Source organism: Bombina bombina, chromosome 2, assembly GCF_027579735.1.
Source record: "Bombina bombina isolate aBomBom1 chromosome 2, aBomBom1.pri, whole genome shotgun sequence".
In the NCBI taxonomy this organism is placed as follows: Eukaryota; Metazoa; Chordata; class Amphibia; order Anura; family Bombinatoridae; genus Bombina; species Bombina bombina.
Genome location: NC_069500.1, coordinates 185,988,031 through 186,010,815, shown reverse-complemented (window position 1 = coordinate 186,010,815; position 22,785 = coordinate 185,988,031). Strand labels below are relative to the sequence as shown.

Sequence of the window (22,785 nt, the reverse complement as noted above, 5' to 3'; positions counted from 1 at the left end):
GACCTCCCTGATTTTTGCGGCAGAATTCCTATTATTTAGGAACCCTGATTGATCTGTATGAATGATTTTTGTAAGAGCCCCTTGTAGTCTGGATGCCAAGATTGCAGCTAAGATTTTATAATCACCGTTAAGTAAAGCAATTGGTCTATATGACTCCTTACAAGAAGGATCTTTACCTCCTTTGAGTATCAGTGTTGTATAGGAATGCGAAAATGAGGGAGGGATGGGTTTACCATCAATATAGAAACTGTTGAAAAGAATACAAAGATGCGGAATAACTTCAGTAGACACAATTTTGTAGAACTCGCTAGGGAGACCATCGGGACCAGCTGCTTTATTGATAGATAAGTTAGATATTATTTTCCCGATCTCTTCTGCCGTGATAGGGGTGTTGAGACTGTTAGTAACCTCTGGGGTTAATGTAGGATATTTAATTCCGCTCCAGAAATCAGCGGATTTCTTTGTATCATTAACTTTGAGTGTATAAAGCTCCTTATAATATTGATGAAATACACCAAGAATATCGTCAGGTTTGGTAAGGTATTCCCCTTTGTGCTGGAGTTTATCTATATTTGGTTTTTTTTTTTTTCATTTTTAATTAATTTAGCCAGCATTTTACCAGATTTGTTACCATATCTGTACATTCTAGCCTGGATTTTCAGTTCTTTTTGAGATTCTTGGAATAAGATGAAGATGTCTCTCTCGTTTTTAGCTCTCACATATTTTCCCAGTTGAGGGGGGTTTTGTTAAGTAGATATTGATTATAAGAATTAAGCAAAAACTTAGATGCTTCTTTTTCTTTTAATCTAGTTTTCTTAAGTAGAGCAGCATTGTATGCTTCCCCCCTCATTACTGCTTTCGCAGTCTCCCAGAATAATTCAGGATTTTCCAAATGCTCTCTATTAAAATGTACATATTCTTTATATGTATTTAAAAGCCGATTTTTAAATTTTGAATCAGATGCAAGATAATATGGAAAAAAGAAACGAGCTGGATTAGGGAATATATGAGCTAATTGTAGCACGAGAGAGATAGGTGCATGGTCTGATATGAGTATAGGCATTATCTCAGCCTTGACCCTTGTTGATACAAAGCGCTCATCAATCAAAAATACATCGATTCTAGACATAGTCTTGTGAGCCTTCGAAAGGCATGTAAACATCTGAGCAGATGGGTTCTGAATCCTCCAAATGTCACATAAAGCTAAGTTAGTCTTGATTTTTCTATACATTTTAGATTCTAAGTTATCTCTTTTTTGTTTCGGGTGTTTAGTATCTTGTCTTAGCCTATCTACTGGGCATTGTGGTGCCATATTGAAATCACCTCCAACAATCAAAAGACCTTCTGTATAGGATAAGAGCTTCGACTGGAGAGTGTTCCAGTACTCTGCATCAAACACATTTGGGCCGTAGATATTACAGAGCGTGTATATCCTCTGTGCAATTTTTATTTTTAATAGTGCATATCTTCCCCCCGGATCGGCGACAAAGTTGACAACTTCTGCTTTAATCCTTTTACCTATTAATATTGCTACCCCCCTCTTTCTCTTAATACCAGCAGCAAAATATACTTCTTTAACCCAGGAAGTCTTTAATTTTAAAGATTCTTCAGCAGATAAATGGGTTTCTTGTATGAAACCAATATCAGTTTGGGATTTACGTAATTGTGTAAGGATTGCCTTTCGTTTAATGGGTGTAGAAATCCCTCCTACGTTCCAAGACACTATTTTACATTTATCTATTGGATCCATTTAATATATGAAAAGAGGAGAGGAAGAGAGAAGGAGAAGGGGAGAAGAGACAGGGGAAGGAAAAAAAAAAAGAAAGGAAAGTTTTTTTCTTTTCTTAATTCACCCTGCACGTGGGGGAAGAGAGTCCCACGACCCATGTCTGTTGAACAGCAAGGGTCTACCCTAGTAAGAACCTGAATTTCAGCCATTTTTTATTAACTTCCAGTATTTATTGGACTCCTGTCCTCTATTATTAAGTTAAAGGTTCAAGTGTTTTATAGAACTTTTCAGCCTGACTGCTTCATCAAACCAGTGCGTTCTCTCAAGTGCTATGACCTTAAGTTTGTGGGGGTATATTATCGTCGCCCGATAGCCTTTTTCTATAAATTTGGAGCAAATGGGAGCAAGCTCCCGTCTTTTTGTTGCTGTATCCACAGAAAAATCTTGAAACAATAAGATTTTGGCCCCTTCAAAAGTAATCGGTTGTTGTCTACGATAATACTGAAATAGAATAACTTTGTCCTGGTAGTTCAGTAATTTTGCTATAACCGGTCTAGGTTTATTTCTGCCTTTGTTATCTGTACGAAGGGGACCAAGTCGATGCGCTCTCTCAATCAAAATAGGTTGATGTGTGGATGGTATTTTCAAAATTTTGGGTAGTAACTCTGAAATAAAGGAAATAAGGTTCTCATTTTGTTGTTCCTCTGGAAGACCCACAATTCTTACATTGTTCCTTCTGGATCTATTCTCTAAATCCTCTAATTTGTTTTGAATTTTTTGTATATTGATATTTACATTTTCAAATTTGGAACCGTGTAGAATTGTTAGGTCCTCCAGATCAGATACCCTTTGTTCCGCTTCCTGCAGTCTAGTGGAAAACTGCCGAACTTCCTGTGTTAACAGGAAAATATCTTGTCTAAGTTCAGTTTTGAGGGCGTCAAATTTAGGGGTAAGAGCCTCTGAAATACTAGTAACAAGATTTTGAATGCTTGTTGCTTCTTGTAATTCTGATACATTAGCCATACTTGGTTGTATATCAGTAACAGTTTCTTGCGTGTTCCTAGATTTCCTATCCCTTTGTCTAGCTGCCATGGCTGGAGAAGGTGTCTTGTGTGTAGTGTGTAAAAATTTGTCCATGAGTTGAAAAAAAAAACAATAGTGAAAATTATTACTGTGAGAGAAAAAAAACAAAAAAAAGAAAAAACCAGGGGTGAGTGTGAAGTTTTAAGGAGGTAATTAATCCTCCAACTAGAGGGTGAGGATGAAGTGAGCTAGTGCAGGTTGCGTGAAGGTAGAAGGGAAAAGGGAAGTGCCTATATGGGGGTGATTAGCTATTTATGTGAGAGGTCCAGCCACAGAGGTAGAAAAAAGCGAGTATTTGTTGATAGTGTGTGAGTTTTACCCCACTTGGTTACACCCAAAAAAAAGAGGGTGAATTTTTAGATCCTCACTACAAAGTAACAATATCCTCTAGTTAATTTTGCGTCTTTAATTCACTTTGTGTGCGCTTTATTGAAATATATTACCAGTGGATATTCATATAGAGTTGTGCTTTAACCGATATTTATTTGTGTACAGGGAGTCTATATTAGGCTATCCCTGTATCCAGATAGATCTTTAATAAACTTATAAAAGTAGATTTAATATAGAGAATCAATGTTACAGAGACCTTCTAGGGAAGGCTAATGTTTACTTTAATATTGGATTCCAAGGAGGATTTTTCCTCCCTACCCTCTCTCCTCCCTTTCCCTCTTCCCTTCCTACTTCAGAAGTGAGGAGAGAATATATAGCTAACAAACAGGTTTACCTTGAACCTAGAGCCAATTAATAGGTTATGACAATATTATTATACCCTAAATACTTAGTTTGTGTAAGTTTATTAAGATCTAAAACATATCTTTAACAGAGACTCCCTTGAGTTATGCCCTATTATTAGTGTACAGAAAAAAAAAATTCAAATTCTAAGCCTGCAAGTTCCAGAGGTATTAATTGCACTGTCCTAGAGGTATAGACCTTTATATCAGCATAGATATTTCTGAAAAGTGCATATAAAGGAGGCTAAAAAGATGGGGTTTTTATAACATCAATAATATATCCAGAAAGTTGTTTCAGAAAGAAGTATGTAAGAGGAACAATGGATCTACTATTAAAAAGGGTTAAATGTTAGCCCCTCAAACCACTTGTTTTTATTTAGACACAATATGAACTTAGTTCTCGATTTAGAGACACCTAGCAATTAGGGTCAGCCTTCATTATTTTGTAGTGATCTTATAGCTTTATAGAACTCTTATAATAGTGCAGACATTCATAGTACTACATGAAAACATTTATAACAAAAATGAGGCAGTCTATATCCTGTAGTATATATATTTTCTTCTTTCCCTCCTCAGGGTACTGGGGAACAAGCAATAGTCAGTAAAGATCCAACCATATATTGTAGGCAAGCATGCAGAAAAGTTACCTGACTTGTCCCAGGAGTTCTAACAGTCACCTTGGCCCAGGGCAGTCCCCCCTCACGCAACACCGGTGGGAGAGGGACGCCTTTCAAAGAGGGAGAACACAGAAGTACAGCTATGTTGTTGCAAAGGGAGAGCTGTCCGTGGAGCCGTGAAGCAAATCCGCCAGAAGACCACAGGAGCGGAGCAAGCGTGGCAATGATCTTTCCCTTTGGTCAGTGTGAAAAGGAGCCCCAACGTGCAGCTATGGGGCAGAGGAATCAGGAAGACGCAGGAGCGCACCAGGGCGCTACAGAGATCCTCCCCTCCAGTCGATGCACGGAAAGAGCTGAGCGTGCGGCTGAATAGTGGAGCAACCAGAGAACCCCAGGAGCGCACCAGGGCGCATCGACCTGCACCCCTCGCGCAGCACCGGTGGGAGGGGCCGACAAGGGGGGAAGATTGAGGACTCCCAGTGACTCCGGGCAGGGCAAACACAGTCACTCTAAGGGCCACAACAGGCAACAAGCACCGGTACCATTTCCAGCAAGGTAAGCCTTACAGCAGCAGTGCGGCACATCAGATAGGTAGCGGGTATTCAATCCAGGTATGCGGCTATGTAAATCAGCTCCAGGCAACTTCACCACAGCTTGTAGCCAGCCGGAGCACTTGATTTAAATAGATATTGCAGGAGCGGGAACGGCTGTGATGCCTAAGCAAAGTTAGTTAGCCTCAATTTTTAAGCAGCAGTGTACCGTTCCTTCGCTAGACCCCACATCATAACTTCAGTACGAAGTAGTTTCTCATATACAGAGAACGGTGTCATGAATTATTGTTTGTTTTTTCTGTGAGTACTTGCAAGAAAAATCAGGTCCCAGTAAAAGCTGCAAGAACAGCTTTTTAGTGCAATGTTATGGCACTAAAGGTTCGAGTAGCGGTATTTGCTCGCTAAACAAGCCACCCACGGTCAGAAGGTTTGGGCACGAGTCTCGCCAAGGCTTGTGAGGAAGGTAGATCAGAGCAGGTGCATCACCTGACCTTGCACCTGGGCTCCTCCTCCACAGTATGTCATTTTAAACAACTTTCCAATTTACTTCCATTAAAAAAAAATGTGCACAGTCTTTTATATTTACACTTTTTGAGTCACCAGATCCTACTGAGCATGTGCAAGAATTCACAGACTATACGTATATGCATTTGTGATTGGCTGATTGCTATCACACGGTAGAAGGGGAGTGGAAATATACATAACTTTGAAAATTGTTATAAAAAAATCTACTACTCATTTGAAGTTCAGACTAAGTGCTATTGCATTGTCTTGCTATCTTGCATTTGTTGATTATGCAAATATAATATGTTGACTGGTCCTTTAAAGAAAAAATGGGTTTAGTGTCCCTTTAAAAGGAGAATGTGGTCTCCAATTATTTGCTGAACATTTACCTCCAATTGTAATCAATGAACCATATGACCTCCACTATCTAATTCTTATAATTCATATAGCAGATAATTGTGCAGGGATCTATATTTACAACATTACTTGGGATGTATTGACAGTAAAATAAGCAACTAATGATTACTACAATTCAGTGATCCAGAACTGGTCATTTCTTCACATTTGCCTGCATTGTATAATATTATATTAATGAATGAATTTCCTTGTTTTCCAAATGACAGAACATGCCGTACATTAATGACTCCAAGGCTGAGCCTCAGGGGGGCCAATCTGCACGTGGTATGTATAGTAATGAATACGAAGACTGTCTTGGCCTATAAGCTATTTAATGTCTTGAAGAGCATGGGATGGTGCTTGTTTATGTTTCATTGCAATAACAAACCACAGCTACCATGGTTACACGTGGTAATAGAGTTAAATTAGCACTGTTTATCAAGCCTGTTTATTTCAATATTAAGGCGACTGATCTGCTAAAACAACACATATAGTCGTAAATAGCAAAAATACATCTTTATTTATGTTAAAGGGGAATTTAGATGTTAAAGGTGTCATTTTGTTAGCTACATTTCTAGAGATGCACTCCTTAAAAAGCCTCCTGCTTGCTGTTTATTTTATCTCTTTTGCTGTGCCCAATTAGTGACAAATATGAATGAGCTCCTGAACATATTTAGCAATTACTATGCACCATGTAGTTTCTCGGGGACAATGAAAGACCTACAACTGTAAAGGAACACTAAATTCAAAATTAAACTTTCATGATTTGGATGGAGCATGCAATTTAAGAAAAAAAAACTTTCCAGTTTACTTGCATTATCAAAATGTGCACATTCTTTTTATTAGCCCAATTTCTGAGGCACCATTTCTTACTGAGCATGTGCAAGAGTTTATAGTACATACGTATATGTGTCTGTGATAGGCTGGTGGCTGTCATGTGATAAAGGGGACAGGGAAAAGGCATGTAACTGATATTTGTCAGAAAAAGAAATCTACTACTCATTTGAAATTCAGAGTAAACACTATTGCCTTGTCTTTTTGTTATGCAGTTGTTGATTATGCAATTGTAGTTGTTGCGCAACTATTTTTTTCACTATTAATAATTAAACAATGTATAAAGGAGTAAATCAACGGTTTAATGTCCATTTAGTGTCCAAAGCTTTATTTAGCAAAAACTTTCATTATTAAAACCTACTTAATGACCAATATAGGTTGGATAAATGAATTTGTCTACAACACAACATACATTTGGAAAGATATAGCTTATTATATATATTTTTATTAATGAGGAGAAAAAACTCATGTCTAAGGCTTTTAGTTAAACCATTTTGGCTGCCAAAGATGGCTCCAACGTAATGGCTTTTATTCATAGATGCTCGTTAGGTTGCCGAGAGTCTTTGTTGTGAAGGCCAGACCATGTTCTAAATTAATTGAACATTGCTCCACCTATATTTTCAGCAGATTCCTTAGTTGGCATTCCTGTCCCTAATGTCTATAGTGGTGTCCACTACATGATATCTCACGCACAAAATAACAACCAAAGCAGAAAACAATATTTATATCCACAACTACTGCAGACAACAGTTAAAGGGACATGAAACCCAAATGTTTTTATTTCATGATTCAGCTATACTAGAGCATGCAATTTTAAACTACTTTCTAATTGACGTCAAATTGTCTTCATTCTCTTGGTATCTTTTGTTTAAAAGCAGGGATGTATGCTCAGGAGTGTGCATATGTCTTGAGTACTATATGGCCGCAGTTTTGCAAGAGCACTAGATAGCAGCACTATTTCCTGCCATGCAGTGCCTCAGACACCTACCTAGGTATCTCTTACACAAAGAATACTACGTGAATTAGGCAAATTTGATAACAGAAGTAAATTGGAAACTATTTTTAAAATTGTATGCTCTGTCTGAATTACAAAAAGTTAAAGTGGACTGTTTCACCTTGGAACCCCCCCCCCTCCCCCATATTCTGTAATGTTTTAAAGTGACCATAAATATCCAGAGATTTTTATAAAAATTGTATGTTTTTTGTAATGAAATAGCTCCGCAATATGATTTCATCCAATAGAATGAGAGCTGCTTAAATCCTATTGGCTGATTTGAACAGCCAATAGAATTTTAGCAGCTCTAATTCCTCTTGGCTGATTTACATTTTTCAGCCAATAGGAATGCAAGGGACGCCATCTTGGATCGCGTACCTTGCATTGAAGATTCAGTGTACGGCGGCGACCGTATGAAGAGGATGCTCCGTGCCGGATGTCTTCAGGATGGACCCACTCCGCGCCGCCGGGATCAAGATAAAAGATGCCTTCTGGGTGAAGATTGAAGAGGCCATCTGGATGAAGACTTCTCGCCACTTGGATGAGGACTTCGCCACCAGGATGAAGATTGAAGAGGCCACCTGGATGAAGACTTCTCCTGTTACCTGGATGAAGATCGTTCAAGCGGGACTTCAAAAACTGTAAGTGGATCTTCGGGGTTAGTTTTTTTTTAAGGTTTTTTTGGGTGTTTTTTTTTTTTAGATTATGGTTTGGGCTATTCCTAAACAAGCTAAATGCCCATCCAAATGCCCTTTTCAGGGAAATGGGTAGCTTAGGTTTTTGTTAGAGTTAGGTTTTTTATTTTGGGGGCTTGGTTGGGTGGTGGGTTTTACTGTTGGGGGGGGGTCTGTAGTTTTTACAGGTAAAAGAGCTGTTTAACTTAGGGCAATGCCCTACATAAGGCCCTTTTAAGGGCTATTGGTAGTTTATTGTAGGCTAGGGTTTTTTTTTTCATTTTGGGAGGGCTTTTTATTTTGATAGGGCTATTACATTAGGTATAATTTTATTTTTGATAATTTTGTTTGTTATTTTTTGTAATTTAGTCCTTTTTTTGTTATTAGATACTTTGTAATTTTTAGAGTAGTTTAGTTTAATTTAATTGGTAGTTAGTTTAATTTTAGTTTAATAATTATATTAGTTTAATTGTTTAATTTGACAGGTAAGTTTTAATTTAATTTAAGCTAGGGAAATTGTAATTTAAATCTAAAGTTAGGGTTATGGTTATGTTAGTGGTTACTAGTTTAATTTAGTTTATTGTGATGTGGGGGTTTTCGGTTAAGGGGTTAATTTTTTACTTTAGTATATTTCATTGTGGGGGGCTTGAGGTTTACGGGTTATTAGGTTTATTATAGAGGCGGAGTTGTAGGGCTTAATAACTTTAGTATAGTGGGGGCAATGTGGGTGGAGGGCAGATTAGGGGTTAATAATATTTAAATAGTGTTTGCGATGCGGGAGGGCTGCGGTTTAGGGGTTACTACGTTTATTATAGTGCTGACGATGTCGGGGAGTAGCGGAATAGGGGTTAATAAAAAATTTTAGTGGCGGCGATGTCGGGAGGTGCAGATTAGGGGTTAATAATTTTAATATAGTGTTTGCGATGCGGGAGGGCCTCGGTTTAGGGGTTAATAGGTAGTTTATGGGTGTTTAGTGTACTTTGTAGCAGTTTAGTTATGAGTTTTATGTTACAGATTTGTAGCGTAAAACTCATAACTACTGACTTTAGATGGCATTACGGATCTTGACATTTTAGGCTGTAACACAGTTTTTTTAGCCAGAACGCAAAACTCGTAATACAAGCGCTATGGGAATCCCATTAAAAAACGTAATTTTTAAGAGTGCGGTACTGACGTTGCGTTACAGGCTAAAAGGCTTGCGGTACACCTATACCGACAAGACTTGTAATGGCTGCGGTGCTGTTTTAACGCTGAAATGGCTGCGGTGCTGTTTTAACGCTGAAATGACCATATTTTCAGCGTTAAAAGACGAACACACTTGTAATCTAGCTGAATGTGAGTTGCCATGTTGTAACTTAGGTAACCTTCTCTGCTGTGGCCAATTAGAAACAGTTATAAATAAGTCACTAGAGTGTGCAGCAAATGGCTGTGTGGAATAAGAGAAATGGCTACAACGCTTATTTAATTTTCAAACTGCAATGCTCCAATTTCTCCCCCACAATTTATAGATTTTACAAATAGATTATAATGAATTTGATCCAATGTAATGCATGCCCCTCTAGTAATGAAGGGGTTAAGCAGTCACCAAAACCTGTGTTGCAATTTTATTGCATATTTCATTAAGACTGTATTTTTACTCATCTTTACCCCTTCATGTTGTATTTGTAAACTTCAGATAGAAAATGTATTGTATTGCACATGTACAAATAATTTTATTTCCCACACTATGGTTCTACTGCAGCAGAGATTTCTGGGTAATATCATGCAAATGTAATTTATATTTCCTCATATTAAATTTTTATTCCTTAATGATTAAGCTTGAGCATACAATTTTAAACAACTTTCCAATTTACTTCTATTGTATCATTTTCTTCATCATAGGTAGGCTCAGCACCTGGGTGCTTTTTGCTGACAGGTGGCTGCACATTTTATATGTGCAGCCACCAATCAGCTCATAGCATCCAGACGCTGACCCTGCCTAGCTATGATTTTCAACAAAGGATACCTAAATTACAAAGCAAATTAGATCATAATGCTCTATCTGAATCATGAAAACAAAATGTGGGTTTCCTGTCCCTTTAACATTTGGCCGTTTGTAATTAAGATTAGAAATATCCCACAACTACTTTTTAGTAACATAGTGGACACAAAACCAGTAGAACCATTTTTAATTGTTACAAATATAATAAAACTTACAAATAATAAAACGTTTTCATCAAATATTTACTTCAAAGAAAGAAAAGCTGTGCAGAGCTAATATATAAAACCTTATCTAACAGTACAATAAAATATGTTAGTTTACACTATTAAAATAAATAGCCTGCCCTGACATAATTGTACCAGAAAATCAAACACACAATTCGTTTGCTTTACCTGACATGACATTTTAATCAAGCCAGGCTTTTATATAGAAAAAATAATTGTGCTCAATGTAGAGGTTTAAGTTGGGTAGGATTTGGTGTACCTGCACCTCGTCAGATCCACGTATTTTGTCAGGCAGGGTAACCCATGGTTACTGAGCTCTTATCAGTAAAAACCCAGTGCCTTCCCCTTCAAGTTTCTATATAAAGGGGTCTGTCAAAGAAACCCCTCTAGCTCCTCCTAGACATCAGCACACACCAGAAAATAGAGAGAGGCAAACAGACTACAAGAGAGGGTGTTAGCAGCATGACTTCAGCCTGTAAACTTCACTGGCATATTGTGCTAGTTGTCCTGGCAGCTCTCAAGGGAGAGAGTAGATATATACAGGTGAGATTTTAGCCATCACCTACTAAGGCATCTTTCACAGGGACATACTGTGAGCTTAGGATATTGCTTTTTATTCTCACTTTGTATATAGTTTTAATATATTAAATGTATCTAAATCTCGTGTGGGATGTCTATCACATTTTCTAATTATTATTTCATATTTCAAAAGATTCTAGTCAATTTTATATATTCATATATTTGACTTTTTAGCCCATGTAGTTATATTTAAAATAGCTAAAGTTTGCCTTGTTTTGTCTACACAGCTATATGGCTATTCTAATATATATTGTTATCTATGTTAATTTTTGTTTCTTCTTTTTTTCTTTTTAAAAATGTATCTAGCTTATATGAGTTTTTGATGATTTCTTAAATATTTATCAACTAAAGTTCTGAGGAAAATAGAGAAGTAATTTAAAAAAATAAATCTAATATATATATATATATATATATATATATATATATATATATATATATATATATATATATATAAAATAAAAATATATATATAATATATATATATATATAATTAAAAAAATAAATCTAAAAAAAAAATATATATATATAATAAAATATATATATATATATAATAAAAAAAAAATAAAAAAAAATATATATATATATATATATCCACCGTGTGTGTCTGCACTCCCAATGCTGTGTGGTCATCCACCAGGGTGCAAAGTCAATCAAGTATGCAATCTATTTCCAATAAAGGACTGCACTCACTGGATTTGGTTAAAGAAACCTTTAAATCTTTATTGTGGTAACGTTTCGGGGTTCGCAGACCCCTTCCTCAGACCAGATGGTCTGAGGAAGGGGTCTGCGAACCCCGAAACGTTACCACAATAAAGATTTAAAGGTTTCTTTAACCAAATCCAGTGAGTGCAGTCCTTTATTGGAAATATATATATATATATATATATATATATATATATATATAAAGTGCCTTTAAGGAGAGAATTAATTTTAAAAATAACTTTTCATACACAAGAGAAGATAAAATATAATTATAATTATTTTTCTTATTTACATAATAGTTTATGAATTTATTAGCCTTTGACTTGAATTGCACTTTTTATAACAGGTCAGTGATCCTGCAGAAGATGCTTTTGTTTTCCTAAACTCCGATCTTAAAAGAGAACTGTCTGAGGGACAAATATATCGCAGATCTCTCAGTAAGTATTGAGATATGGTGCAGTGCCTTTATAGCTCAGTGTGGAGCTGCAACAGGCTCGAAAAGGAGATTTTTTTTAACAACCCATTTGTGATGTTAAATTGTGTTTTATTTGTAGAGGTCATAGAGAATTTAATTTGGAAAAACTTGATATTTTTGTTTCAAATTTGTAAGGAAAAGGGGAATTTTATTTTTAGTAGTTTTTATTTTTTTAAATTAATTCATTTTTATTTCATATGGTTTTTTTTATTAGCTCCTTATTATGGACAGTTATTTATAGCCATCTGTGCTGTGGAATTGAAAATAAATATAGGCCTTAAATACCGATAAAAAACTATTTAATTTGCAAACATTCCAGAGATAAAATAAAATTACTTACCTTTAAATATATACATATATATAAATATATATATATATATATATATATATATATATATATATATATATATATATATATATATATATATATATATATATATGTGTGTGTATGTATGTATATGTGTGTGTGTATATATATATATATATATATATATATATATTCATTAAAATTATGGGGGAGATAAAAATCTGAGATTAAAATCCTCCATGTCTCAAAAGTAAATCAAAATACATTTTTGCATAGAAAATTAGCACATCTAGGCAAGTGGGGAACTTGCCTAGATGTGCTATTTTCTATGCAAAAATGTATATTGATATATATATATATATATATATATATATATATATATATATATATATATATATATATATATATATATATATATATAAATTTCCACTAGTCCTGGACAAATTGCAGCTGATGAGTAAGACATTAGAGTTTTACCTAATAAAAACCAATAGACAAGTAGAGTGGGTGTCATAGAAGCTATGAATTACAAAGTTGCAAACATGATTACAGAGATTAAATAACATTGATTTTAAAATATTTTTGAAATGGTCAGACAGATACCTTATTCCCTCTACATTATATTATTGTCAAAGCTATAGGATCACATGATATTTGACTCAAAACACCAATATCTCCTCACACCTTAGATACAAAAAACAACTGTAAATGTTTAACCTTTCCCGGACTCATTTCATTACATGTAATTAATGTCAGCTACTAGTAATGATGCTGATAGTATACATCTGAGGTTGCTGTACTTACATCTGTACCTATGCTCTGTTTTACTAGGATGCATCGACATGCTGGGTATAGACGGACAGTTCACATTTAAAGCAGACCAACCTCAGTTGCACTGTGCTCTTTTCATCATTGCGCAGCCAGAGGAAATAATCACCATTGAATACAACTTTGTAAACATTGACTGCCTTGGTGGAGACATCCTTAAGGTACTTTATATCTTATGCCATTGCTTACAGGAGGAAAAGATGATAAAATAAATGCTATGCATGCATTAAGTGGTATCGCTGTTAAAAAACATAGTTATATAGATATAAAACACGTTAACAATAAATAGATAAACAAAGATTATGATTGCATTAATATACATGATTCTTATCTGAAACCACATGCAAATCTCAGACTTACCTTAAGTCCTCACGCTGAATGTTCTCCATCGCTCCTATTGGAAATCTATCCCATGCATCATCTACTCTTTCAGTAAATTACTTACAAACATGCAACCATCCATCTTGAATTCATGACCTCTTATTCTAGTATTTGTCATTTTAATGACCTGCATTAAATCCCTCTCCTTTCTCCCTTCTAAGCTATGCATACTAAGATCATTACATTCTTCTATGAAGGATTTACTGTGACATTTAGTAACACCCCTTTGAATGGTTTCTAGTACATATTCTCTCTAGTATTGTACATAAAACTCAAGTGAAGGCCTCACCAGTGATTTATATAGTGGCATATGAACCTTCATTTTTCTGCTATTAATACTTCTGTATACAAACAAACATCTCTATGCCTTTCCTGTTGTATTGCTGCATTGTTGATCTACTTTTAACTAAATTTTAAATTATTATTATTTTAAAGTCATGCTTTGTATACTACTTTTGGTAAAGTAAAATTACGTCATAGACTATATACCTAATATTGCACTCCTATTTGCTTAAAGGGACACTGAACCCAATTTTTTTCTTTCGTGATTCAGATAGAGCATGCAATTTTAAGCAACTTTCTAATTTACTCCTATTGTCATTTTGTCTTCGTTCTCTTGCTATCTTTATTTTTAAAAAAGGCATCTAAGCTTTTTTTGGGTTCAGAACTCTGGATAGCACTTTTTTATTGGTGGATGAATTTATCCACCAATCAGCAAGGACAACCCAGGTTGTTCACCAAAAATGGGCCGGGATCTAAACTTAGATTCTTGCATTTCAAATAAAGATACCAAGAGAAAGAAGAAAATTTGATAATAGGAGTAAATTAGAGAGTTGCTTAAAATGTCATGCTCTATCTGAATCACAAAAGAAAAAATTTGGGTTCAGTGTCCCTTTAACAATTATTCTAGATTCTTAATATCTCTGCTACCCTAGAACTATGTAGAAACTTCATAGTTTGCACACACTGGAGATTCTTCTTATCAGTTTATGACGAACATGTATTTGTGTGCATATATATTTAGTTCTGTCTGTTTATCTATCTATCTGTTTATCTATCTGTTTATCTATCTATCATCTATCTATCTATCTATCTATTAGTTTTAGCTAGTGTTTATAAGAAACGTTACCTCTGGTTTAACCTTACAAGCTAAATGATCTTTATTTACTTATGAACTAATTTTCTTAATTTTTTCATGATACAGTATTCTTGAATTAATTAGCAATTTTTTTTAACTTAGCTTTTTAATGATTTAATTATTTATGGAAGTGCATTTTGTTTCTAAATACATTGGCACAAGGATGTCTGTCCTTTTGTTGTCATATTGTTTTAGTATATGTAAATTGTTTGAATTTTTTCATCACATTTTTAAATCTTTTGAGATTAACCACGTTTTTCTGTTTACATCTTACGAAAAAGTTGTAGACGCAGAAAAAACAATTTTATAAATTACGTATATTACAACGGCCTATTTACCATTTATCATATATGGAAAGATTTCATGATCCAAATATAAATAACATTGAAGGGAGAATGCAAAGGAGTCATAGGATAGAAACCATAAGGATGTTTTATACATTTTAGGTTATTTTTTAAAGAAATAGAAACACTAGAATTCAGAACAATAGTGGAAGAGGTAAGCACAAATACAGTACAGAGGATTCAGAGTTAATTTATAAAAACATCAATGTGTACAAAGTATATGTACATTTATTGTATATGGGAGCATGGGAGCATGCCTGTAACCAATTCCTCGCCAAAGCGCCAAAATCAACAGTTGAGTGGTCAAGGGTAAAGCACCTTGGACTTTTGCCTTTAAGCACGTACAAGTCAGAGTAGACGTGTTCTGATTCGTATCTCCTGTCCAATAAACGCCTGTATGCTGTGTATAATGATGAAAGATGAATGAATTTGCTAAGCTTTTCTGCTGAGAAATAAACCTATAAATATTTAATATAATGGTATTTCTTAAGAATAGTAACAATAACTACAAAGCAAATTTGTTGTGTTGTCCTCTTTATTAAAGGGACATTAAACACTAAATACATGCTAGATAGAATGATGCATTCAAAGAAAAGATTAGTCTATGACTAACATGTAGATGTATTTTTTTAAGTTTCATTAGTTGTTTAAAAAGTGACAAAATAAGTGTAAAGTTTTAGTGTCTATAAAACACTGGGAGCTGCCATGTTGTAACTTGTGTTACCTTCTCTGCTGTGGCCAATTAGGGACCGTTATAAATAGGTCACTAGAGTGTGCAGCCAATGGCTGTGCTGGATTTAATAGTGTTCTGCACTTCCATTTCTAACAGGAACTGAAAAGCTCACAATATCAGAATGGAATTACAGGCAAAGAGGACAAAATAAATAATGAAAGTATATTGCAGAGTTGTTTTATTATATACAATTTATCATTTTATATTACCATCTCAAAGTGTTTAATGTCCCTTTAAATTATTATTCCAGCAAATTTTATTTTGGCCTATCTTACACTAACAGGTTTTTGATGGCTGGATAATGAAGGGAGAAAAATTTCCAAGTTCTATGGACCACCCACTCTCTACTGGTGATCGTTATACCGACATCTGTGAAAGTCAAAATGGGGGGAGTATCATAAGATCATCTCAAAATGTGGCAATGATTTTCTTCAGGGTGCAAGAGCCAGGACATGGATTTACGTTAACCATATATAAGATTCCTAATTTATTCCGTAAGTTGCCTTCCATAACTGAATGTAAAATGAATTCCACATAAAATGTTTGATTATGCATAGTAAAACATCCTTTCAATATATTTCTATTGTTTATCTTGCCTGATTTTCCTGTAATTTAACTTGTGAAAATAGTTTTTCCACTGCCCCTAGTTAGGCAGGAGTGGATTATGCAGAGAAAGACTTCAGAGTTAGCTACACACTTCACAGTGATTGCTTGCTCAGTGAAGAACCTCATTTATATTTGCTCCTAATTGGGCACAGCATAGGAGATAAGATAAACATGCTCAAGAGGCTATTCAAGGGGTATGTCCCTGAATTGCAAAACTAAATAGTTTTAAATGCTTTAAAAAAAATATTTTTGTATGATTAATTGATAATATATGCTATGCATATACTGTATTTAGAAAATTAACCTTTAATTTCCTTGTGTCTTCCATTAATTCTCAGGATAGCTTTATGGATTCTTGAATTCTTTGTAGTACTCGTCTTTACTAATTCTGCTTGATTGCCTTAGATTGTAAAATAATGAAATCAAACAGGGCCCTGGATTCATTTCCTTTATATGTTTATGTTATGCTAATTATTATGTTCATGGATATTACTAAGCACTAAATATCTATTTTTGACTTTTTAAAACTCATCTGTAGTATTTAGCAAATTTCCCTAGGTACTATTTTGTTTGTATTATGCATAATATTTCTATCTTTTTCATTTGCATATACCTCTGGATCAAAAATACTCCCTTGTTCTTTATTGATCGTGAAGTAGATATGGTTGCATAAAACTCAATAGTAATTTGATGATTCATTATGTGAAGCAAAAGGCTTTATTGACTTGAAGAATAAGCAAAGCTAGAAATAATATGTTTCAGGCACAATTTAAGGAGCTTGTTCAGTGATAAATAGACCACAAATGTAATTTATCCTTATAGCTTACTTAATGCATTTTCTGTAGTGGTGTAGGTAAGATAGTGTGGAAAAGCTTAAAGGACCATTAAATTGCATAAGCAACACATTACAATAAAAAGACAATGTGATAGCACTCTGAATAATACTCTGAATTTCAATTAAGCAGTGGATTTTTTTCTGACAAATGTCAAAATTTCCTCCATTTCCCTGCCCCTGTATCATGTGACAGCCATCAGACAACAAGGCAAAACATCTTGACAGCTGGACTGTGATCTAGGCCAAAGTTTGCATAGCTAAAGTTGTTTGATAATGGAGATTAAAGGGACAGTCTAATCAAAATGGAGCTTTCATGATATTCAATTTTAAACAGCTTTTCAATTTACTTTTATCATCAAATTTGCTTTGTTCTCTTGGTATTCTTTGTTGAATGCTAAATCTAGGTAGGCTCATATGCTAATTTCTAAGCCCTTGAAGAACGGCTCTTATCTCAGTGCATTTTGACAGTTTATCATAGCAAGACGGTGCATGTGTTCTATTTAGATAACATGGTTTAACTCCCGTGGAGTTATTTATGAGTCAGCACTGATTGACTAAAATGCAAGTCTGTCAAAAGAACTGAAAAAGGGGGGCAGTCTGCAAAGGCTTAGATACAAGATAATCACAGAGGTAAAAGTATATTAATATAGCAGTGTTGGTTATGCAAACCTGGGGAATACGTAATAAATTGATTATCTATTTTTTTAAACAATAACAATTCTGGAGTAGACTGTCCCTAATCTTTAAAGGGAGCTTCTAATCTTTTTTTTTTTTATTATATATTTTTAAATCCCACTATTCTAAACTATGGCCTAGATTACAAGTGAAACATTATTAATAGCGCAGGGTGTGCTATCAATATCTTTGGATAGCACTACAATTAGTGCGCAATCTGGTAATACAAGTCCATGGTAAAATTGAATAACCAGAGAATGTTTAGAGTAGCTGACATCCCTTTAGTGTGCCCTATACTTTTAATGGATATTGTGACTGCGCTAAATATCGCTCATATTACAAGTTGAAAGTTATGTGTTGCACTCGAGCACAAAACATAAAATTGCTAAAAAAGTTAGCGTGACATGAGACCAGAAGTAAAGTGTTAGGGCTATAATAAAATTATAATAAAAGATATGTAAAACATAATAAAATAAACTATTGAAATCATAAACAAACTTATTAAATGTAAAATAGAAGTTATATAGAAGTTTATTGAAATAAATGTATAAAATGGGTTTAAAAGGGATATGGTAAATGTCAAGGTGTTTTGACTGGGAAGGGCTCAAAAGTGTATGTATGTATATATATATATATATATATATACATACATATAAATATATATAAATACAAGTATATATACACACACACATATATATATATATATAAAAGTCAATGTACTGTGTGTGCACTCTCACCGTCAGTCTCCAATCGCCAGGGTGCTATGGAAAATAGTAGGTAGATTCAAGGAATAAGCACTCGCTGGACTTCAGCCGTCTGTGGTACAACAAAATTTTATTAATAGTGTGACGTTTCGGGACACAAAAACAGTCCCTTCCTCTGACAAACAACAGTGCAAAATGACAAACTTTTTAAGGTAAGTAAAACCCTCCCCTTCTTCTCAGCCAGTCCAGGCTGTCTACATGTCAAGACAGAAGAAACAAAGCTCCTGATAGGTGAAGGCAGAAGAAACAAAGCTCCTGATAGGTCAGCATAGTGTTAGACTAAGTGTACAATCCTAAACTGTGATAAGCGCCCAATAGACAAATATAAGTGTATAGTGTGTCTCCAGGCCTGCAGGGTGTCTGCTGGTTATAAGCCATATACTAATATCCGAACAAACTTATGATAAACTTAAAAGCCTTCATTACGGACATATTAGCCCAAGTGGGGGTACTGAACCAATCACACTCCTTGATACGGGCTTTGTTTCTTCTGTCTTGACACGTAGACAGCCTGGACTGGCTGAGAAGAAGGGGAGGGTTTTACTTACCTTTAAAAGTTTGTCATTTTGCACTGTTGTTTGTCAGAGGAAGGGACTGTTTTTGTGTCCCGAAACGTCACACTATTAATAAAATGTTGTTGTACCACAGACGGCTGAAGACCAGTGAGTGCTTATTCCTTGAATCTATATATATATATATATATATATATATATATATATATATAAATATAAATATATATATATATATGTGTGTATGTATATATGTATGTTTGTTTGTGTCTATGTATATATGTGTATATATGGGTTGATATACGTACATATGCATACATACATACATATGTATAAACACACATAAACACAAGTAGACATACAAATATATATATATATATATATATATACACCTTTGAGACATTCCCAGTCAAACACCTTGAAATAATATACCCATTTTAAACAAAATGAATGTGTTGTTTTAATATAAATACTTCAAATACCTTTTTTCTTCACTTATTTAAAAATAAAAATGCTCTGATGAAGCGCATGTGAGCATGAGCGAAACGCGTCAGATCTAGCACCCCTTGCACACCTGTGACAGTGCTACTCACCTTGTGTATCCAATAAACCACTTGGCATCAAGTTCTTGGTTCCTCGTTTCTTCCTTTCGAGTATCCTATATATATATACACCTATGAGACATTCCCAGTCAAACACCTTGAAATAATATACCCATTTTAAACAAAATTAATGTGTTGTTTTAATAGAAATACTTCAAATACCTTTTTTCTTCACTTATTTAAAAATAAAAATAACTTTTTTTTCTAAGTGAAGAACAAAGGTATTTGAAGTATTTCTTAGCGCACCTTCGGGTTAGTGTGCAAGTAAAAGCCAGAAGAGGCTTTTGTAGCAAGCCCATAGAAGAAGACTATGGTGAAAGGGCATTAGCGTGGTTGTGCTATCTGACCTCCAGATGTTAGCACGGTCCTAGGCTTTTGCTCGAGCGATAACATTTTACTTTTCACTTGTAACATGGAAGTAAAAAAGTGCTATGGGTTGCGCTTTATCAATTTTAGCTTACTATTGCGGTGCCATTTTTAGACTCCTTTGAGTTGTATCACTAAAGGATAAATTAATTCAGTTTTGTTTTAATACCAATATATGTTCCCTTGTATTACCAGTTTCTCAGATCCATATTATTCCATAACTAGCTGATTATTTTTTTTTTTTTTTTAAATAAGCTGTACTTAATGAAGCTACAAAATAATACCTTTGCCATATTAACTTGTTTCCCAAAGCTTGCAATGTGATCTCACAATCACCCAATGGAAGATTTACAATGGTGATTCCCCATCAACACAGAAATTGCAGCTTTTCGATTATCTACCCCGTAATGATTAAAATATCAGATCTCACGTTGGGTCATTTCAATGAGCTTCAGTTAAAGGTATGTATAGTATTTTAGGTAAAACATAAAATATCAGTAGAGTACTGTAGCTATTGCTTCTATATTATTTATTTCTGACGCTACATTCTTCTTTAGCACTGAAAAAGAGCTACAATGAAAAGTAAGAATAGTCAAGGGACATTCAGATCAAAAATGTAATCATCTATAACATTTTTAATCAAGGAAAATAAAACAACGTTGCTGGTAGTGGTAGTATTTATGCATGCGCATTTGGCGGTTTCTGATGACTCTGAGCCGGATTTCTTCTTGCGAAAGTGCAACACACCAAGATCTGTGCAAATCCAGATGTTAGAGTGTTGCACTTTCGCAAGAAGAAATCTCGCTCCGAAAAGAGCTAAACGCAACAAGTGTTTAACTCTTACCTTCTTCCGTATTCAGAGGCATCCAAAATCTTCGAATGCACCGGCCTAGTAATATTTATCCAAACCCCTGCAGCAGTGACTCCTGTACTAGGCTGTGGAAAGTGTGACATTCACAGGGAGGTCCGGATTGCATTACTGGGTTAAGTTCCCTAATAGTATTGTCCCGTAACATATGGGACAGCTGAGTCATCTTGCCTTAGATGGACCATCTGACTGTGCAATAATTTTATTATGGTTTTTTTTTATTTAGATGGTGTTATTTTAATGTCTGAAATCTTGTGTATGTTAAAGGGGCATTCAACTTTACATGTAATCTCCCAGTAAAATATTATTAAGGAAAATAAAACATTACAACATACATTAATTATTTATTGCTTTTGCTTGGAAAATTGTGGTTGTCCTACTCCCCTCAGAATGCCTCCATTATACTTATGTATGGTGAACTGTACCTCAATATTCTACACAGTGACTACTTATTTAAGAGCACCAGGCTATTTGAGAACTGTATTTCTGCTCTAGATTTGCAAAACCGTGTAAATTGTGATAACAAAAGTCCGGGTTAAATTATTTCAAGACATTTTCCTTGTATGAAGATATATTACAATGCAGTTCCTCTTTCCTGTCATGCATGCACATAGAAAATGACTGAAACTTTTAGGGCCAGATTACAAGCTATGCTATTTAGTGCTTTTTCTGCAGCGTAAACGTCACTAGAAGCAATCTTTTTGTGCGAATTGGGTTGCACGCATATTACAAGTTTAATGTAAAAAGTCCCGATGCGAGCTAACCAAACATCACAGGCTCGATCACATACTTAGCGACGTGCGCAAAAACGGTTGTCGCCAATTTTTAGTCTAATCGAGCGATCACATACCCAGCACAGCAGACAAGATACACATGTATAGAGAAAAAAACTAAGTGAGGCGCAAAGTTAAAACTCGTAGCTCTCTTACTAGTCAATCTTTCCCTAGGATTGACAAAAAAGTAATTAACAAAATCAAGAAGTATAAGTGAGGGAGCGCTACAAGCTCAGGAGTTAAGGGAGACAAACATATGGATACTTAATGAGTTAATAGAATAAATGGATGTTTATTTAAACCTAAAAGTATTAGTTGATCTGCATAAAAAAATAGCAATTTAATAAAATGAGGGACGTCTCCCTATAAAGTGTAGATAGAATATCTATCAAATATATAAATACACTACAGGGGCCCTCGATTTACAACGGTTCAATTTACACCGTTTCAGAATAACAACCTTTTTTTCCCAGTCATGTGACTGCTATTGAAAAGCATTGAGAAGCAGTGCATTTATTAAAATAGCCAGTGGGTGGAGCTGTCCGCTTGTGTTGCAGCAAAGCCAAGCAAGCTGAAATTATTCAGTTTAACCTGACCTGAGCTATCGAGCAGATTTCAAAGGAACAAGATCTTCCTGTTTATAAATCAGTCCAGACTGGAATGCATAGAAATAACTGTTTGCAGAAAAATGCAAGTGAAGTCTGTGTTGTGTGATTATTTTATTAGGTTTATAATGCTGTTTAGCAAATGTTTTTGTTCATTTAACTTATTTTAATTATATATTCTGTGTTGTGTGATTATTTTATTAGGGTTATAATGCTCTTTAGCATTTAAAGTCTTCATTTCAAAGCTTTAAACATAATGTATTAGGTGTTACTTATGACAATTTTGAGAGGGGCCTGGAACCTAACTCCCTCACTTCCCATTGACTTACATTATAAACTGGGTTTCAATTTACAACGTTTTCGATTTACAACCATTC

The 22,785-nt window shown here is 34.7% G+C and overlaps 1 protein-coding gene across 1 annotated transcript in view; it reads left to right on the top strand.

The window, feature by feature from the left end:
- The first annotated feature begins 10,725 nt into the window (after nucleotides 1-10,725).
- The window catches only part of CRHBP (corticotropin releasing hormone binding protein), a 75,431-nt gene continuing 63,371 nt past the window's right edge, over nucleotides 10,726-22,785 (top strand). Inside the window, exons 1-5 of the mRNA XM_053700454.1 lie at nucleotides 10,726-10,861; nucleotides 11,946-12,036; nucleotides 13,213-13,370; nucleotides 16,089-16,299; nucleotides 20,475-20,623. Coding sequence (XP_053556429.1) covers nucleotides 10,781-10,861; nucleotides 11,946-12,036; nucleotides 13,213-13,370; nucleotides 16,089-16,299; nucleotides 20,475-20,623 — 690 coding nt within the window. The 5' untranslated portion in view covers nucleotides 10,726-10,780. The remainder of the gene's footprint in view (nucleotides 10,862-11,945; nucleotides 12,037-13,212; nucleotides 13,371-16,088; nucleotides 16,300-20,474; nucleotides 20,624-22,785) is intronic.